The sequence below is a fragment of the Protopterus annectens genome, chromosome 7.part0 (assembly GCF_019279795.1).
Source record: "Protopterus annectens isolate FY-2018-M chromosome 7.part0, PAN1.0, whole genome shotgun sequence".
Classification (NCBI taxonomy): domain Eukaryota; kingdom Metazoa; phylum Chordata; order Ceratodontiformes; family Protopteridae; genus Protopterus; species Protopterus annectens.
The window spans coordinates 34,751,090-34,771,089 of NC_056739.1; the positions used below are offsets into that span (position 1 = coordinate 34,751,090).

Sequence of the window (20,000 nt, forward strand, 5' to 3'; positions counted from 1 at the left end):
GAAGCTCTTGACCACCCTAAAGCAATACTATATGATGGGGGTGGCAGGGGTGTATGTCAATAAGGACTTGCTTCCTGCCTGGGTACCCAGCAGCAGAAAACAGCTAGGATAAGCAGAGGCCACAAGCTTTGACTTTTATGTCTTCTTAGAGGAACTATCCACCTCAGAGGTCTGGGTCTGTGGACAGGCTTCCCAGACTTCCACATTCTGACTATGGAAGTCCTCAGAAACAAGGTAAGACAGATTTGGCCTGTCATTCAACAGCAGTAAAGTGGGTATCAGAGTGGAGGTATATCTGAACCAACATGATACAGTTACCCCATACACTCATGATACAGTTACCCCATAAAATCATGATACAGTAACCCAGTCTCCCCATACACCCATGATGCAGTTACCCCATACACTCATGATAGTTACCCATAAACATACAGTCACCCCACACACACGATACAGTTAACCATACAGTCACCCCATACACTCATAATACAGTTACCCATACACATACAGTAACCCCATGCACTCATGATACAGTCACCCCATGCACTCACGATAGTCACCCCATGCACTCACGATAGTCACCCCATGCACTCACGATAGTCACCCCATACACTCATGATACATTCACCCCACACAATCATGATACATTCACCCCATACACTCACGATACAGTTACCCCAAATCCTCATGATGCAATTACCCATACACATACAGTAACCCCATACACTCATGATACAGTTACCCATGCACACAGTCACCACATTCACTCATGATACAGTCGCACCATACACTCATGATAAAATCACCCCATACGCATACAGTCACCCATTACACTCATGATACAGTTACCCATACTCATACAGTCGCCCCATACACTCATGATACAGTTACCCCATATACACTCACCCCATACACTCATGATACAGTTACCCCATACACAGTCACCCCATTCACTCATGATACAGTCACACCATACACTCATAAAATCACCCCATACGCATACAGTCACCCATTACACATGATATAGTTACCCATACTCATACAGTCACCCCCATACACTCATGATATAGTTACCCCATGCACATACAGTCAACCCATACACTCACGATACAGTCACCCCATACACTCATGATAAAGTCACCCCATACACCCATGGTACAGTTATCCCATACACTCAGGATACAGTTACCCATACACTCAGGATACAGTTACCCATACACATACAGTCACCGCATACACCCATGATAAAATCACCCCATACACTCAAAATACAGTCACCCCACGCACTCATGATACAGTTACCCATACACAGTCACCCCATACACGGATGATACAGTTACCCATACACATATCGTCACCCCATACACTCATGATACAGTCACCCCATGCATTTATGATAGTCACCCCATGCATTTATGATAGTCACCCCATGCATTTATGATACAGTCACCCCATACACTCGTGATAGTTACCCCATACACTCGTGATAGTTACCCCATACACTCGTGATAGTTACCCCATACACTCGTGATAGTTACCCCATACACTCGTGATAGTTATCCCATACACTCATGATACAGCCACCCCATGCACAGTCACCCCATGCACTCATGATACTGTCACCGCATGCACTCATGATACTGTCACCTCATACAGTCACCCCATACACTGATACAGTTGCATCATACACATACAGTCACCCCTACACTCATGATACAGTTACCCCATACACACATGGTACAGTTATCCCATGCACTCATGATACTGTCACCCCATACATTCATGATACAGTTACACCATACACATACAGTCACCCCATACACTTATGATACAGTTACCCATACACAGTCACGCTATACACTCATGATACTGTTACCCATACACAGTCACCCCATACACTCGTGATATAGTTACCCCATACACTCATGATACAGTCACCCCATACACAGTCACCCCATACACTCATGATACAGTTACCTCATACACAGAGTCACCCAATACACTCCCATACACATACTGTCATCCCACACACTCTTTGATACAATCATCCCATACACTCATGATACAGTTACCCCATACATTCATGATGCAGTTACCCCATACACTCATGATAAAGTCACCCCATACATATATGGTCACCCCATACACTCATGATACAGTTACCCATACACATATAGTTACCCTATGCAGTCATAATACAGTTACCCCATACACTCATGATACATTTACAGTCACCCCATACACTCAGGATAAAGTTAACCCATACACTCATGATACATTTACCCCATACACATACAGTTACCCCATACACTCATGATGCAGTCACCCATACACATACAGTCACCCCATGCACTCATAATACATTCACCCCATATACTCATGATACAGTTACCAATACACATACAGTCACCCCATACACTCATTATAAACTTGCCCCATACACAGTTACCCCATGCACTCATGATACCGTCACCCCATGCACTCATGATACCGTCACCCCATGCACTCATGATACAGTTACACCATACACATACATTCACCCCATACACTCATGATACAGTTACCCATACACATAGCCACCCCATACACACGATAGTTACCCCATACACAGTCACCCCATACATTCATGATACAGTTACCCATACACAGTCACGCTATATACTCATGATACTATTACCCATACACACAAAGTCACCCCATACACTCGTAATATAGTTACCCCATACACTCATGATAGTTACACCATACACAGTCACCCCATACACTCATGATACAGTTATCCCAAACACTCCAGATACAGTTACCCAATGCAGTCACCCCATACGCTCATGATACAGTCACCCCATACGCTTACGATACAGTTACCCCATACAAATACAGTTACCCCATACAAATAGTCACCCCATACACTCATGATAAAGTTACCCCATACACTCATGATAAAGTTACCCCATACACTCATGATAAAGTTACCTCATACACATAAAGGCACCCCATACACTCATGATACAGTTACCAATACACATACTGTCACCCCATACACTCATGATACAGTCACCCCATACACTCATGATACAGTTACCCATACAGTTACCCTATGCAGTCATAATACAGTTACCCCATACACTCATGATACATTTACACAGTCACCCCATACACTCAGGATAAAGGTAACCCATACACTCATGATACAGTTACCCATACACATACAGTCACCCCATACACTCATTATAAACTTGCCCCATACACTCATGATACAGTTACCCCATACACATACACTTACCCCATACACTCATAATACAGGTCACCCCATACACTCATGATACAGTTATCCATACAGTCACCCCATGCACTCATGATAGTTACCCCATACACTTACGATACAGTCACCCCATACACTCACCCCATACACTCATGATACAGTCACCCCATGCACATAGTCACCCCATACATTCATGATACAGTCACCCCATACATTCATGATACAGTCACCCCATACACTCATGATACAGTTATCCATACAGTCACCCCATGCACTCATGATACAGTTACCCCATACACTTACGATAGTCACCCCATACACTCATGATACAGTTAACCCATACACTCACGATCCATACACTCACGATACAGTCACCCCATACACTCACAATACAGTCACCCCATACACTCACAATACAGTCACCCCATACACTCATGATACAGTTACCCATACAGTCACCCCATGCACTCGTGGTACCGTCATCCCATACGCTCATGATACAGTCACCCCATATGCTTACGATACAGTTACCCCATACAGTCACCCCACACACTCATGATACAGTCACCCCACACACAGTCACCCCATACACTCATTATAAAGTTACCCCATACACTCATGATAGAGTTATCCCATACACTCATGATACAGTTACCCCATACACATACAGTCACCCCATACACTCATGATACAGTTACCCATACACATACAGTCACCCCATACACTCATGGATACAGTTATCCATACAGTCACCCCATGCACTCATGATACAGGTACCCCATACACAGTAAACCCATGCAATCATAATAGTTACCCCATACACTCATGGTACAGTCGCCCCATATACTCATGGTACAGTCGCCCCATATACTCATGGTACAGTCACTCCATATACTCATGGTACAGTCGCTCCATATACTCATGGTACAGTCGCTCCATATACTCATGGTACAGTTACTCCATACACAGTGTCACCCCTACACTCATGATACAGTTACCCCATACACACATGATAGTTACATACAGTCACCCCATACACTCATGATACAGTTACCCATACACAGTCACCCTATACACTCATGATACAGTTACCCATAAACATGCAGTCACCCCATACACTCGTGATACAGTTACCCCATACACTGATAGTTACCCCATACACAGTCACCGTTACACTCATGATAGTTACCTATACACAGTCACCCCATACACATGATACAGTTACCCAATACAGATTCAGTTACCCCATGCAGTCACCCCATATACTCATGATACAGTCACCCCATATACTCATGATACAGTCACCCCATACACTCATAATACAGTCACCCCATACAAATACGGTCACCCATACACTCATGATAAAGTCACCCCATGCACAAACTCTCACTCCATACTCATGATACAGTTACCCCATGCAGTGTCACCCCATGCACTCATGATACAGTTACCCCATACAAACAGTCACCCCATACACTCATGATACAATTAACTCATACACATAAAGCCACCCCATACACTCATGATACAGTTGCCCATACGCAGTCACCCCATACACTCATGATACACTTCCTATACACATACAGTCACCCCATACACATACAGTTCTCCCATACATTCATGATACAGTTACCTATACACACAGTCACCCCATGATACAGTCACCCCACACACTCACGATACAGTCACCCCACGCACTCACGATACAGTCACCCCATGTACTCACGATACAGTCACCCCATGCACAGAGTCACCCCATACACTCATGATAGTTACCCCATACCCTCATGATAGTCACCCCATGCACTCATTATAAAGTTACCCCATGCACTCATTATACAGCTACCCCATACACATACAGTCACCCCATACACTCATGATACAGTCACCCCATGCACAGTCACCCCACACACTCATGATACAGTCACCCCACACACTCATGATACAGTCACCCCACACACTCATGATACAGTCACTCATTATAAAGTTACCCCATGCACTCATGATACAGTTATCCCATACACATACAGTCACCCCATACACTCATGATACAGTTACCCCATGCACTCATGATACAGTCACCCCATGCACTCATGATACAGTCACCCCATGCACTCATGATACAGTTACCTCACACATATACAGTCACCCCATACACTCATGAGTTACCCCATACACTTATGATACAGTTACCCCATACACATACAGTTATCCCATACACTCATGATACAGTCACTCTATACACACACAGCCACCCATACACTCATGATAGTTACCCCATAGACATACAAATCACCCCATGCACTCATGATACAGTTACCCCATACACAGTAACCCTATGCATTCATAATAGTTACCCCATATTCTCATGATACAGTTACCCATACAGTCACCTTATACACTAATGATACAGTTACACCATACACATACATTTACCCCATACACTCATGATACAGTCACACATACACAGTCACCCCATGCAGTCATGATACAGTCACCCCATGCACTCATGATACAGCTACCTCACACATATACAGTCACCCCATACACTCATGACTTACCCCATACACTCATGATAGTTACCCCATACACATACAGTTATCCCATACACCCAAGATACAGTTACCCATACACATACTTTTACCCCATACACTCATGATACAGTCACCCTACACACACAGTCAACCATACACTCATGATACAGTTACCCCATAGACATACAAATCTCCCCATGCACTCATGATACAGTTACCCCATACACAGTAACCCCATGCATTCGTAATACAGTTACCCCATATACTCATGATACAGTTACCTCATACACTCACGATACAGTTACCCATACAGTCACCCTATATACTAATTATACAGTTATACCATACACTCATGATACAGTCACACATACATTCACCCCATGCACTCATGATACAGTTACCCATACACACACAGTTACCCCATGCACTCATGACACAGTTACCCCATACACATAGTCACCCCATACACTCATGATACAGTTACCCATAAAGTCACCCCATACACTCATGATACAGTTACCCATACAGTCACCCCATACACTCATGATAGTTACCCATAAACATACAGGTCACCCCATACACTCGTGATACAGTTACCCCATACACACATGATAGTTACCCCATACACTCAAGATACAGTTACCCCATGCAGTCACCCCATATACTCATGATACAGTCACCCCATACACTCATGATAGTTAAGCCATACACTCATGATACAGTTACCCATACACAGTCACCCCATACACTCATGATACAATCACTCCATACACATACAGTCACACTATACACAGTTACCTCATACATTCATGATACAATTACCCCATACAAATACGGTCACCCCATACACTCATGATACAGTCACCCCATACACTCATAATACAGTCACCCCATACACATACAGTCACACCATACACTCATGATACAGTCACCCCATACACATACAGTCACCCCATACACTCATGATACAGACACCTCATACATGCATGATACAGTTACCCCATACACAGTCACCCCATACAGTCATGATACAGTTACCCCATACACTCATGATACATTTACAGTCACCCCATACACTCAGGATAAAGTTAACCCATACACTCATGACACAGTTACCCATACACATACAGTTACCCCATACATGTACAGTTACCCCATAGACTCATGATGCAGTCACCCATACACATACAGTCACCCCATACACTCACATTTACCCCATGCACATACAGTCACCTCATGATACAGTTACCCATAGTCACTCCATGCACTTGTGATACCATCACCCCATGCACTCGTGATACCGTCACCCCATACACATACAGTCACCCCATATGCTCACGATACAGTTACCGATACACATATAGTTACCCCATACAAATACAGTCACCCATACACTCATGATAACGTTACCCCATACACTCATGATACAGTTACCTCATACACAAAGTCACCTCATACACAATGTCACCCCATACACGCGTGATACAGTTACCCCATACAGTCACCCATACACAGTCACCCCATACGCTCATGATAGTCACCCCATACACACGATACAGTTACTGATACACATACAGTTACCCCATACAAATACAGTCACCCCATACACTCCTGATAGTCACCACATACACTCATGATAGTCACCCCATACGCTCATGATAGTCACCCCATACACACGATACAGTTACCGATACACATACAGTTACCCCATACAAATACAGTCACACCCATACACTCATGATAGTTACCCATACACAGTCACCCCACACACTCCCCCATGCACTCATGACACAGTTACCCCATACACTCATGATACAGCTACCTCATACATATACAGTCACCCCATCCACTCATGATACAGTTACCCCATACACATACAGTCACCCCATACACTCATTATACAGTTACCCCTTGCATAGTCACCCCATACACTCATGATACAGTTACCCATACACATACAGTCACTCCATACACTTATGATACAGTTATCCATACAGTCACCCCATGCACTCAAGATACAGTTACCCCATACACTCATGATGCAGTCACCTATACACATACAGTTACCCCATACACATGGCACAGTCGCCCCATGAACTCATGGTACAGTTACCTCATACATATACAGTCACCCAATACACTCAGATACAGTACCCCATACATTCATGATACTGTCACCCCATGCACTCATGATAATGTCACCCCATACACATACAGTCACCCCATACACTCACGATAGTTACCTCATACACATACAGTCACCCCATACACTCATGATACAGTTACCCATGCACATACAGTCACCCCATACACTCATGATACAGTTACCCATACACAGTCACCCTATACACTCATGATACAGGTCACCCCATACACTCATGATACAGGTCACCCCATACACTCATGATACAGGTCACCCCATACACTCATGATACAGGTCACCCCATACACTCATGATACAGTTACCCATACACAGTCACCCCATACACTCATGATACAATCACCCCATACACATACAGTCACACTATACACATAGTTACCCCATACATTCATGATACAGTTACCCCATACAAATACAGTCACCCCATACACTCCTGATACAGTCACCCCATACACTCCTGATACAGTTACCTCATACACAAAGTCACCCCATACACTCCTGATACAGTTACCAATGCACAAAGTCACCCCATACACTCATGATACAGTTACCCATACACAATCACCCCATACACTCATGATACAGTTACCCATACACAATCACCCATACACGATAGTTACCCCATACACTCAAGATACAGTTACCCCATGCAGTCACCCCATATACTCATGATACAGTTACCTCATACACATACAGTTATCCCATACATTCATGATAGTTACCTATACAGTCACCCCATACACTCTTGCTACAATCACCCCATACAGTCACCCCATACCCTCATGATACAGTCACCCCATACCCTCATGATACAGTCACCCCATGCACGTATGATACAGTTACCTCATACACAGTCACCCCATACACTCATGATAGTTACACCATACACATACAGTTATCCCATACACTCATGATACAGTCACCCCATACACTCATTATACAGTTACCCATACAGTCACCCCCATACACTCATGATACAGTTACCCCATACACTCAAGATACAGTTAGCCATACATACAGTCACCCCACACACTCATGATACAGTCACCCCATGCACAATCACCCCATACACTCATGATGCAGTCACCCCATACACTCATGATATAGTCACCCCATTCACTCATGATACAGTTACCCATATAGTCACCCCATACACCCATGATACAGTTACTCCATACACTCAGGATACAGTTACCCCATACACATACAGTCACTCCATAACACTCATGATACAGTCACTCAGTTACCCCATACACATACAGTCACCCCATACACTCATGATACAGTTACACCATACACATACAATCACCTCATACACTCATGATACAATCACCCCATACACTCATGATAGTTACCCATACAGTCACCCCATACACTCATGATAGTTACCCCATACAATCATGATACAGTTACCTATACACATACAGTCACCATAGTCACCCCATGCACTCACGATACAGTTACCCTATACACTCAAGATAGTTACCGCATACACATACAGTCACCCCATACACATACAGTTATCCCATACACTCATGATACAGTTACCCATACAGTCACCCCATACACTCATGATACAATATACAGTCAGCCCATACACTCATGATACAGTTACCCCATGCACACAGTCACCCCATACACTGTAATCGCCCACACTCATGATACAGTCGCCCCATAAACTGTCACCCTATACACTGTCACCCCATACACTGTCACCCCATACACTTTTGATACCATCACCCCATACACTCATGATACAGTCACCCCATATACTCATCATACAGTCACCCCATACATTATCACCCTATATACTCGTGATACAGTAACCCCATTCACTCATGATACAGTTACCCATACACAGTCACCCCATACACTCATGATACAGTTACCCCATACAAATACAGTCACCCCATGCACTCATGGTAGTTACCCATACACAGTCACCTCGTACACTCATGATACAGTCACCCCATACACTCATAATACAGTTACCCATACACGGTCACCCCATACACTCATGATACAGTTACCCATACACATACAGTCACTCCATACACTCATGATACAGTCACCCCATACACACAATACACTTACCCCATACACATACAGTCACCCCATACACTCATGATACACTTACCCCATACACATACAGTCACCCCATGCACTCATGATGCAGTTACCCAATACACAGTCACCCCATGTACTCATGATACAGTTACCCATACAGTCACCTCATGCACTCATGATACAGTTACCCCATACACATTCAGTCACCCCATACACTCATGATACATTCACCCCATACACTCATGATACAGTTACCCATACACATACAGTCACCACATGCACTTACACAGCTTTTGTACAATGGATGGACTAAGGTAATGGGTGATGAATCAAGTGCGTCACTAATCTACAAAAAGTTTACTCACCTCGATCAAGTTAATTGTCTCAAAGTATTAACAAATATCTTTTTTAATGGAGCTCAGAAACCAAGCAGGAAAAGGTACTGGATGTGCTAATCATACTTGGGCAGAACCAGGTTCTGGATGTACTGATCACACAGACTAGACCAGTGGGAGTAACGGGGCAGCTACAGCAAAATAAGCATTATGGCGGGGGGGGGGGTGCATCCATAGGAAGACAGACTGCAGAAGCAAAGAAGTGAAGTTTCCACTCTAAAGGCCTTGATCAGAAAAGAACTTTTGAGTAAGCTGCAAGTTCTTGAGGCTAAAGGAAAAGAACAACAGGCTTCTGGAAGGAATTCAGAGGAAATCTACAAGGAACAGATGGCGAGACAGGAACATGACTGTAGGCACAAGAGATACAGTTGTTCTCACCTAAAGCCAGAAGATATTGGGGGGCATGACACTGGAGCATATCATCACACAGGGAGATGTGAACAGGAAGGGCAGAGGTGGATGGACTTGCAGCAGCTAACAACCCCGAGGTCTCCAAAAGTACTTTTCCAGAGAGAGGATCATAGACTCATGGAATGGACTACTTACAATATGAGTGGCAGAGTGAAAATCCACAGAGGCATTGAATAGGGCATGGAACAGGTGGAAAAGGGTAACATAAGGATGGAGGGGTGGCAAAGTGTTAAATCATTTAGAAAATTAGCTTAGTTAGCCCTACTGTCCTGTCCTGCCATTAAGTAGTATTTATGCCAGAAAAAAATACCATATACTTATACCACCTACCAGAAATAGATACAACATATTTATACCACCTACCAGAAATAGATACAATATATTTATACCACCTACCAGAAATAGATACAATATATTTATACCACCTACCAGAGTAGATACAATACATTTATACTACATACCAGGAGTAGATACAATATATTCATACCATGTGCCAGAGTAGATACAATATATTTATACCACGTACCAGAGTAGATACAATATATTTATACCACCTACCAGAAGTAGATACAATATATTTATACCATGTGCCAGAGTAGATACAATATATTTATACATGGGATTCCACCTCCCTGCAGAAATAAAAGTAGATACAATATATTTTCACTCAATTACAAAAGTAGATACAATATATTTATACCACCTACCAGAAACAGATACAATATATTTATACCACCTACCAGAAACAGATACAATATATTTATACCACCTACCAGAAATAGATACAATATATTTATACCATGTGCCAGAGTAGATACAATATATTTATACCACCTACCAGAAATAGATACAATATATTTATACCATTAATGTAAGTAGCCATCAGTAGATACAATATATTTATACCACGTACCAGAGTAGATACAATATATTTATACCACCTACCAGTGAACTTAAGTTCCGGATGAAGTTCATCTTCAAACTGTTTCCCATAAATGGATGCTCCACCTCTCCCTGCACAGAAATAAAAAGTAACACAAAATACTATTTTTCACTCAATTACAAAAGCAGACATAACAACCATGGAAACAGTGATTTATACCATTAATGTAAGTAGCTGCATCACTAATGAAACACAAGCACAATACACAGTGATGTATACCATTAATGTAAGTAGCTGCATCACTAATGAAACACAAGCACAATACACAGTGATGTATACCATTAATGTAAGTAGCTGCATCACTAATGAAACACAAGCACAATACACAGTGATTTATACCATTAATGTAAGTAGCTGCATCACTAATGAAACACAAGGACAATACACAGTGATTTATACCATTAATGTAAGTAGCTGCATCACTAATGAAACACAAGCACAATCTCCTGGTCCCGTGAGCTTAGTAACAAAATCTGGAGTCAACATCTCCCACATAACAACCATGGAAACACAGTGATTTATACCATTAATGTAAGTAGCTGCATCACTAATGAAACACAAGCACAATCTCCTGGTCCCGTGAGCTTAGTAACAAAATCTGGAGTCAACATCTCCCACAGTGAAACTGAGGAGCTCTCTTCCACACTATCAGAATAAGACTGGGGAGGTCACACTGTATGATGGCAATGAGCTGGGTTAGCAGGCTGCACTCAGTTGGAGGGAAGGAGGACTCCCTTCTTCCGATTCTGAAGCTGGGAGAAACAAATGGTATGACTTACCATAATGGTACACATCTGGGTAAGCTACAGCCATCCTCTTCAATCATCAGAATTTAAACCACAGACTCAAGTCAGACAGCCTCCAACCAGTATCCAGACCTCCAACTCTTCCACCAAATCCAGCAATGTTCTGCAATCAGCTCCTTTTCTTTCTCCAGGTCTAAAGATTAAGATTATGAACCAAAGGTGAGGAAACAGACTAAAGACAATACACATAGATATTTGGCCCTTTTTCCAACTTTCGGTTTTTCCTGCTTGATTCTTTTATGTACTAACAGATATAGTGTGTGACATTACAGATCTTTGTGTAGAAAAAGTGGGGGAAGTCAGACGTGGGTTAATGGAGCACAACAAAAGGCAGGACCATTCAAGGGACAACCTTTCTAAACCTCTCTCTCCATATACCCTGCTGACCAATCCAGGGAATTTCAGTAAATTAGGATGTGCAGAACACCCTACCACACTGCTGTCCTAGTACTGCTGTCCTATTAATCCATGTGATTGGCTTCCTCTAACCAATCATTTAACAGGAATCTGCATACTAATGGCTGCTGTGTCTCCTCCTCGAATGTATAAAACAAGATAACAGCAATTCAATGAATAACCCAACAGAGACCTGAAGCAGTCATTTTGACAAAAGCACTAAAATCACTGGAAAGAATAATAAAAGGGTTTTGAAAATGACACAGACTCTCCACTTCTGTTCATTTGACAGTGAAGGATACAGGAAAAAGATCTTGATATTCGATTAAAAAACTAGCAAAGGGTAATCAATTTTAGTTAGTCCTGCCATAACTAGTGGAAAGTTTTTGAAACATGGCGGCTTCTAAGTGTGTCTGGTTTCCCCTTTCCCTTTTACGAATACAGCACCAGGGCCGTCCTACCAAAGATCTGATGTTACAGAGAAACAGGTGGGAAAAGGCAGGTCTGGTAGATTGAAGAGGATGAGCACAGATTACACAGTCTGTCATTACAGGAAATATATAACTTTTCTGACTGTGGTGATCCGATCCCATCTTTCTCAACTGTCAGGACAGATTTCCCCAGGATCATTCTCCTACGCATAATTCAAGAAAGGATCTCATAGATGACGGTAGCCACAGAGGAAGACACGGACCTAGAGAGCATGTTCAATTTACAGTGTTTCACATCTTACTTTCTACTACTTTGCATATTGCAGAACTTTCAAGCAGTGTGACAAACGTTTGATACTTGTGTACTGCCCACACTTGTCATCTTGCTCTTGTACACTGGCACTAGCAACCTTATTCTGCAGTTATTTTGGATATGCCTTTCTCTCAATACTGCTACGAGTACCCTTAGGAGCCATTTCTGCACTATATCACCCAATATCTTCATCATATTGGGACAACATCTGAGCCTGCTGCGTTCCCTGGCTTCATTTCCCTTAGTGCTGCTCTTACTTCTTCTGTGGGGGGCTCCTCTTCTCTCACCACAGGTTGCATCTGGGGCAGTACAGATTCTGTGGGGTTTTCTTCGTTCAGAAGCTGCTGGAAGTACTCCTTCCTTCCTTTGATGCCCTGTGGACTGGTGAGCAGGTTGTTGCTGGCATCCCTTATGATGGGTGTCTGACTATCTTCTTTATCTTTCTGTCTTTGCCTTGCAACCTGATAGTTTACTTGTGCCATCTACAAAGTCACTTTCCAGAAGCTGTAGAGTGCCTCTAATTGGCCTGTTTTCTTATTGCAACTCCTCTGAACTTTTCATTAGCAGACCAGGATTCTTTCCTAGCCTGGTTTCTCTCTTCTATTACCCACATTTACCTGCACTCCTCCTTTCTTTTGATGACCTCCTAGACTTCTGTCTCTCAGCACAGTCTCTCCTCATGTACCTCATCTGCACACTTGGCTTGCCGCATATCTGTTTTGTAGTACTCACACATTCTGTTTTCAGGCATTGCCATTCCTCAACTCCACATATTTCCTCTTCTTCCTGAGGTGCTAGAGCCCTGAGTAATTCCTTGAACTGTTGTACTTTCTCTCCAGTCAACTTCCAGGTCTTCAGCCTGGTCTCTGTTTACCTTAGTGCCTTCTCTGACTATTGCTTGCAGTTGAATGTGGCAACCAGTGGTTTATGCCATGGGATGACCGTTTCATCAGGGATGAATTTACAATCACTATTTCTACTCCCAGAGCCCTTTCTTTATTAGGAGAAAGTCTACCAGAGTTGCATGCTGGCTACTCTTCTATGTGGTCTTGTGACTCTCTCTCTCTTGCTAAACCATGTGTTGGCCACCATTAAGCCATTTGCCAGACAGAAGTCTAGAATGATCGCTCCTTTATTTCTATTACCCCACCCATGTAGACCCAGGCAGTTCTAACATGCTGTTCTGTCAGTCCCAATATGTGCATTCAGGTCACCCAATATCAATAAGGATTCATGCTGTCCTGCTTTATCTAATAAATACTGTAAACGCTACCTGAATGCACTCTTCTCCTTCCTATCACAACTCTGCTGTGGGGCACAGCCCGAGATTATGAATACTGCCCTATCATAGGCCGAGATTATGAATACTGCCCTATCATAAGCCGAAATTATGAATACTGCCCTATCATAGGCCGAGATTATGAATACTGCCCTATCATAGGCCGAGATTATGAATACTGCCCTATCATAGGCCGAGATTATGAATACTGCCCTATCATAGGCCGAGATTATGAATACTGCCCTATCATAGGCTGAGATTATGAATACTGCCCTATCATAGGCCGAGATTATGACTACTGACCTATCATAGGCTGAGATTATGAATACTACCCTATCATTTTACTGGAGTCCGACTGAAAATGAGTCCATCACCAATTCTGATGACATGCCTCACTGTCTTCTGAAGCCTCTCCCTCACCACTTTATTTACAAATAATTTAAATTACAAACATATTAGGTATTATTAATATTATAACATGCAAGGAAATGTGCACTGCCACCTGTACATCTTTCTAACTGAACCAATCTCAAGAAAGGGGACATCCATGTTTTCCCAGGCCGGGCTATATTATGTCACTAAGTGGCCTGAAAGCCCTACCATTCACTAACATTTCTGGGAATCAGACTGTCCAGGGTTGCCATGTGAATTCTTATTTCCCTTGCAAAATTTTACACTTTTGGGGCAGGAAAGTGTGCCTGTCCACAGAAAAGAAATAGGAAAGCAAAAATGAGAACAGCAGCTGCCTAACCTCTACCACTCTCTGTACAATGCTACTCCACAGTGTAACCCAACAGTAGTATCACCCTCTGTACAATGCTACACCACAGTGTAACCCAACAGTAGTACCACCCTCTGCACAATGCTACTCCACAGTGTAATGTCAGCACTACAGCATTTTCTGTTAAGTCTTTAGCAAGACATTCCAGATATAGAACAGCTTCCTCATAGTGGAAAAAAAATAAAGTCACATACATTGGGGAGGTGGAGAAGGTAATGCAAGCATCGGAACTGCTGTATCAGAGTCTGAGAAAGTACTACTTCAGACTTTTGAAGTTTTACCTCAGGGTCCCGAAATAACATCAAACTTCTCAAACACTCCTATAATAATTTGCAAGGTTTTAATGTTAAGGACTACAGCACAAGCATTCCCTCCTGCAAACTGTTCTTTGTGATACCAAAAAACTGCTCTGTCATTTATTATAAGGAATAACACAGGACACCCTCGTCTTCCCCTAAACTTAAAACCAAATTTCTGAGTGGATAATAACAATAGCAAATCCCTTCTAAATACACAAACCAACAACAAATGTAGATAACGCCATTTCAAGACAGTCAATCAGCAATATCAAAATATGCATATCTGACCTGCTCCTCAGATTGGGTAGCTACATAAAAATCCATCAGTCTTCAGCAAGCTCTACACTGGCATACTTTGATAACACCCTCATGAGATAGTGGACTAAAATGAGGTAAACAGTGCTCATCCATTTTGGCCAAGATTTCTGTCCAACTCTCTTACAGAGAAACAACCGATTAGGAAAGGAAAACGCTGACCCTTGTCTGGGGACTGAACCCAAGACACCCCCCACACCCATTTTGTGTGGGTGACACTGCCACTAGATCAGCAAGGAGTCTCTGGACCAGGGGTGGGCAAACTTTTTGATTCGTGGGCCACATTGAGTTCTAACATTTGACAAAGGGGCCGGAACAGGAGCAGATAGATGGCATGTTTTGAAAACATCACCTCATTGGGGGAAAATACACATCTTGGGATATGGAGAAAACATGTGCTTTAATTTCCAATGAAAATGAAGAAAAGCATTACAATAAAATCTCATCTAGAAGAGAAGGATTCCAAGACCATTTTACCTCAGGTAACATTGCATGAGCATCTACACAATGGCTCCCTAAAAAAACTTATATATTCAAGTGCCTGCTTACATATTAATCCCTTGTGAACCAAACAGAACACAGTAATAACTGCTTCTTCTTACCCACTTAATAGTGTACTTTTAGGCAAGCTTAAATTAATAAGCTAGTAAATCATTTTACACGCAGATACATTTTCTGTCAGTGAAACTGGACATCTATTTAACTTCAGCAGGTTTTGAACAGTGATGCTGCAATCTATACACACACACACACACACACACACACACACACACACACACACACACACACACACACACACACACACTTCACCTTTCAAACCTGCATTCACTCACTTTCTCTCTCCAATCGCTCACACACACACACACTCTTCACAATTCAAACCTGCATTCACTCACTTTCTCTCTCCGATCGCTCACACACACACACACACACACACACACACACACACACACACACACACACACACACACACACTTCACCTGTTCAATCCATTCTCATGTTGCTGCTGCTGCCATTAATCCTGGGCCCGGCTCCGTTTCAGGGCTCGCTGTATCCCCCAGCCTGCTAACGCCATTAATCCCAGCTCCGTGAGCTCACCCTTCCCCCCCCTTTGCTGCTGCCATGAATCCGTTTCAGGGCTCGCTGAGTCAGCCTCTTCTGTTCCACATGTTGCCAGCCAGCCGGAATGATGATGCAAGCTCCTTCAGCTCAATTCCGACTGGCTGGTAGCCTGAAGGTGCTGACGTCATCGCGCACGTGATGACGTCAGCCCCGACAGCGCGGAAATTTAAAAAAAGAAAAGAAAAATCGGAAATTGGTGCCAAGTTTGGCGGGCAAAATTGCACTGATCCATATCTAAGCCAATATGTAGCATCCTTACAAAAAATGACAGTACAACTGCATTGGGAAATTACCATTACTACAGATGTTCAATACATTCTTGGGACTTCTGCCACAAAAGGATGGACATCAAGCCTGACTTCCAGAGCTCTGCATTCTTCCCATTCCTGGACAGAAGGACACCATTGCAACTAACATCAGTATAAGAGAGGAATCTACCTGGGAGACACACACACAGAGACACACAAACACAAAAACTAAAATGATGTTATTTTCCCCTTCAAAAAGTACCATTATAGACAAGAACTCATTCGCCATCACTAGTCAAAACAATACCTTTCTCGGGGTAGCATCTCATGCAAAGCTTCTAGGAGTCCTTATTGATGAACAGTTAAAAATTTGATACCCACCTACTAACCAATATAAAGAAAACCCTCAGAAACTAGGCATGCTCTACCGCCATAACCACTATATCACTCACACTACTAAACTTGTACTCTCCAACACCTTCCTCATTCCTTCTCTCCTATATGGTGCCCCACTTCTTACAATCCTTCAATCTTCTTTAAAAACAAATCTATCCTTCTGTTATAACAAAATTTCTAAGTTTGCTACCGGCTATAAATCCTCTTCCCCCCACTGCAATACTCACATTAGCTTGAACCTCCCAACCATCTTACTTGTATTCTACTTACTCATGCCTATAAACCCATCTTTAATCCCTCCATATGCACCTCCCTTGCCCCCTCCTTCAAAATGGACCTACCCAACAGACTTCTAAAGGTCCAATAACCAGAATTTGCTTGAACTGCACAAGCCTGCTCGTCCTCCAGGCGAACACCTGCTATCCTTTTCCCTAGCTCGCCTCTGGAACTCCCTGCCACCTCTGATTCGTACTACAGACGGCCACTCTACGTTAAGACCCTGCTTCATTCCCACCTCAAAACTCCCTGGGAATGTTCCTGCTCTCACTCCACACGACTCGCCTCTTTTTCCCCATTTCTCACACTCCTTTACTTCTCTCTTCTCTTCATCATACAGACCTTCTCCGACTACCACGTTCATGTTTCTCATCGCTCCTACTCTTACACTACTTTTTTTTTCTTATTGTCCCCCCCTTCGTACATTCAACAATTACCACCTCTTATCCCCCCATCCTACTTTAACTCTGCTAAGGTTTCATGTAAAACTGTAATGTCACCCCTGTGTTATTTCACATTGTAACAAATCCAACAGGAATATGCACATGTGTGTGTGTGTGTGTGTGTGTGTGTGTGCGTGTGTGTGCGTGTGTGTGTGCGTGTGTGTGCGTGTGTGTGTGCGTGTGTGTGCGTGTGTGTGCGTGTGTGTGTGTGTGTGTGTGTGTGTGTGTGTGCGTGTGTCTGTGTAATTTTACCTTTTGCTTTTTTGACTGTATTTTCACTGCAATTGTGGATTTTTTTGTCATGTTGTGTAATACCATAGTTCAGTAGTATTACATAAATGTAAATGCATTGTCTTCATATTATATTGTTGTTATTGCATAAATGTAAATGCATTGTCTTCATATTATATTGTTATTGCATAAATGCATTGTCTTCATATTATATTGTTGTTATTGCATAAATGTAAATGCATTGTCTTCATATTATATTGTTATTACATAAATGTAAATGCATTGTCTTCTTATTATATTGTTATTGCACAAATGCATTGTCTTCATATTATATTGTTGTTATTGCATAAATGTAAATGCATTGTCTTCATATTATATTGTTATTACATAAATGTAAATGCATTGTCTTCTTATTATATTGTTATTGCACAAATGCATTGTCTTCATATTATATTGTTGTTATTGCATAAATGTAAATGCATTGTCTTCATATTATTGTTATTACATAAATGTAAATGCATCGTCTTCATATTATATTGTTGTTAATACATAAATGTAAATGCATTGTCTTCATATTATATTCTTGTTCATGGAGATTTTCTTGCCCCAGTTCGTAGTACAGATGAGCTGAGAGCAGACCATAAAAATGTCCTTGTGTGTAGTGAACCTCTGACCAGGATCTTCAACCAGAAAGGACCTACCAAGCTGCATCTCCAGACACTTTATCAACCTGAGGAGGAAGGGCACCTTGTAAGGGAGAAGAGAGAACAGGATGGCCCAAGAATGGGTGGAGACCTAACACAACCCTAAAAAAACACCAGGAAAAGAAAGGAAAGATAAGTGGAAGGAGGGAATATTACTGCAACAGCAGTGCACATTCGATAATTACAG

At 42.4% G+C, this 20,000-nt stretch overlaps 1 protein-coding gene across 2 annotated transcripts in view; it reads right to left on the reverse strand.

Annotated features, from left to right (window-relative positions):
* PPIL1 (peptidylprolyl isomerase like 1) overlaps positions 1–20,000 on the reverse strand; it is a 161,956-nt gene that overhangs the window by 78,115 nt on the left and 63,841 nt on the right. The window contains exon 3 of one of the 2 annotated variants that reach the window (XM_044076469.1): positions 11,776–11,844. The exons of the other annotated variant lie outside the window; for it this stretch is intronic. Coding sequence (XP_043932404.1) covers positions 11,776–11,844 — 69 coding nt within the window. The remainder of the gene's footprint in view (positions 1–11,775; positions 11,845–20,000) is intronic. 2 annotated transcript variants of the gene reach the window in all.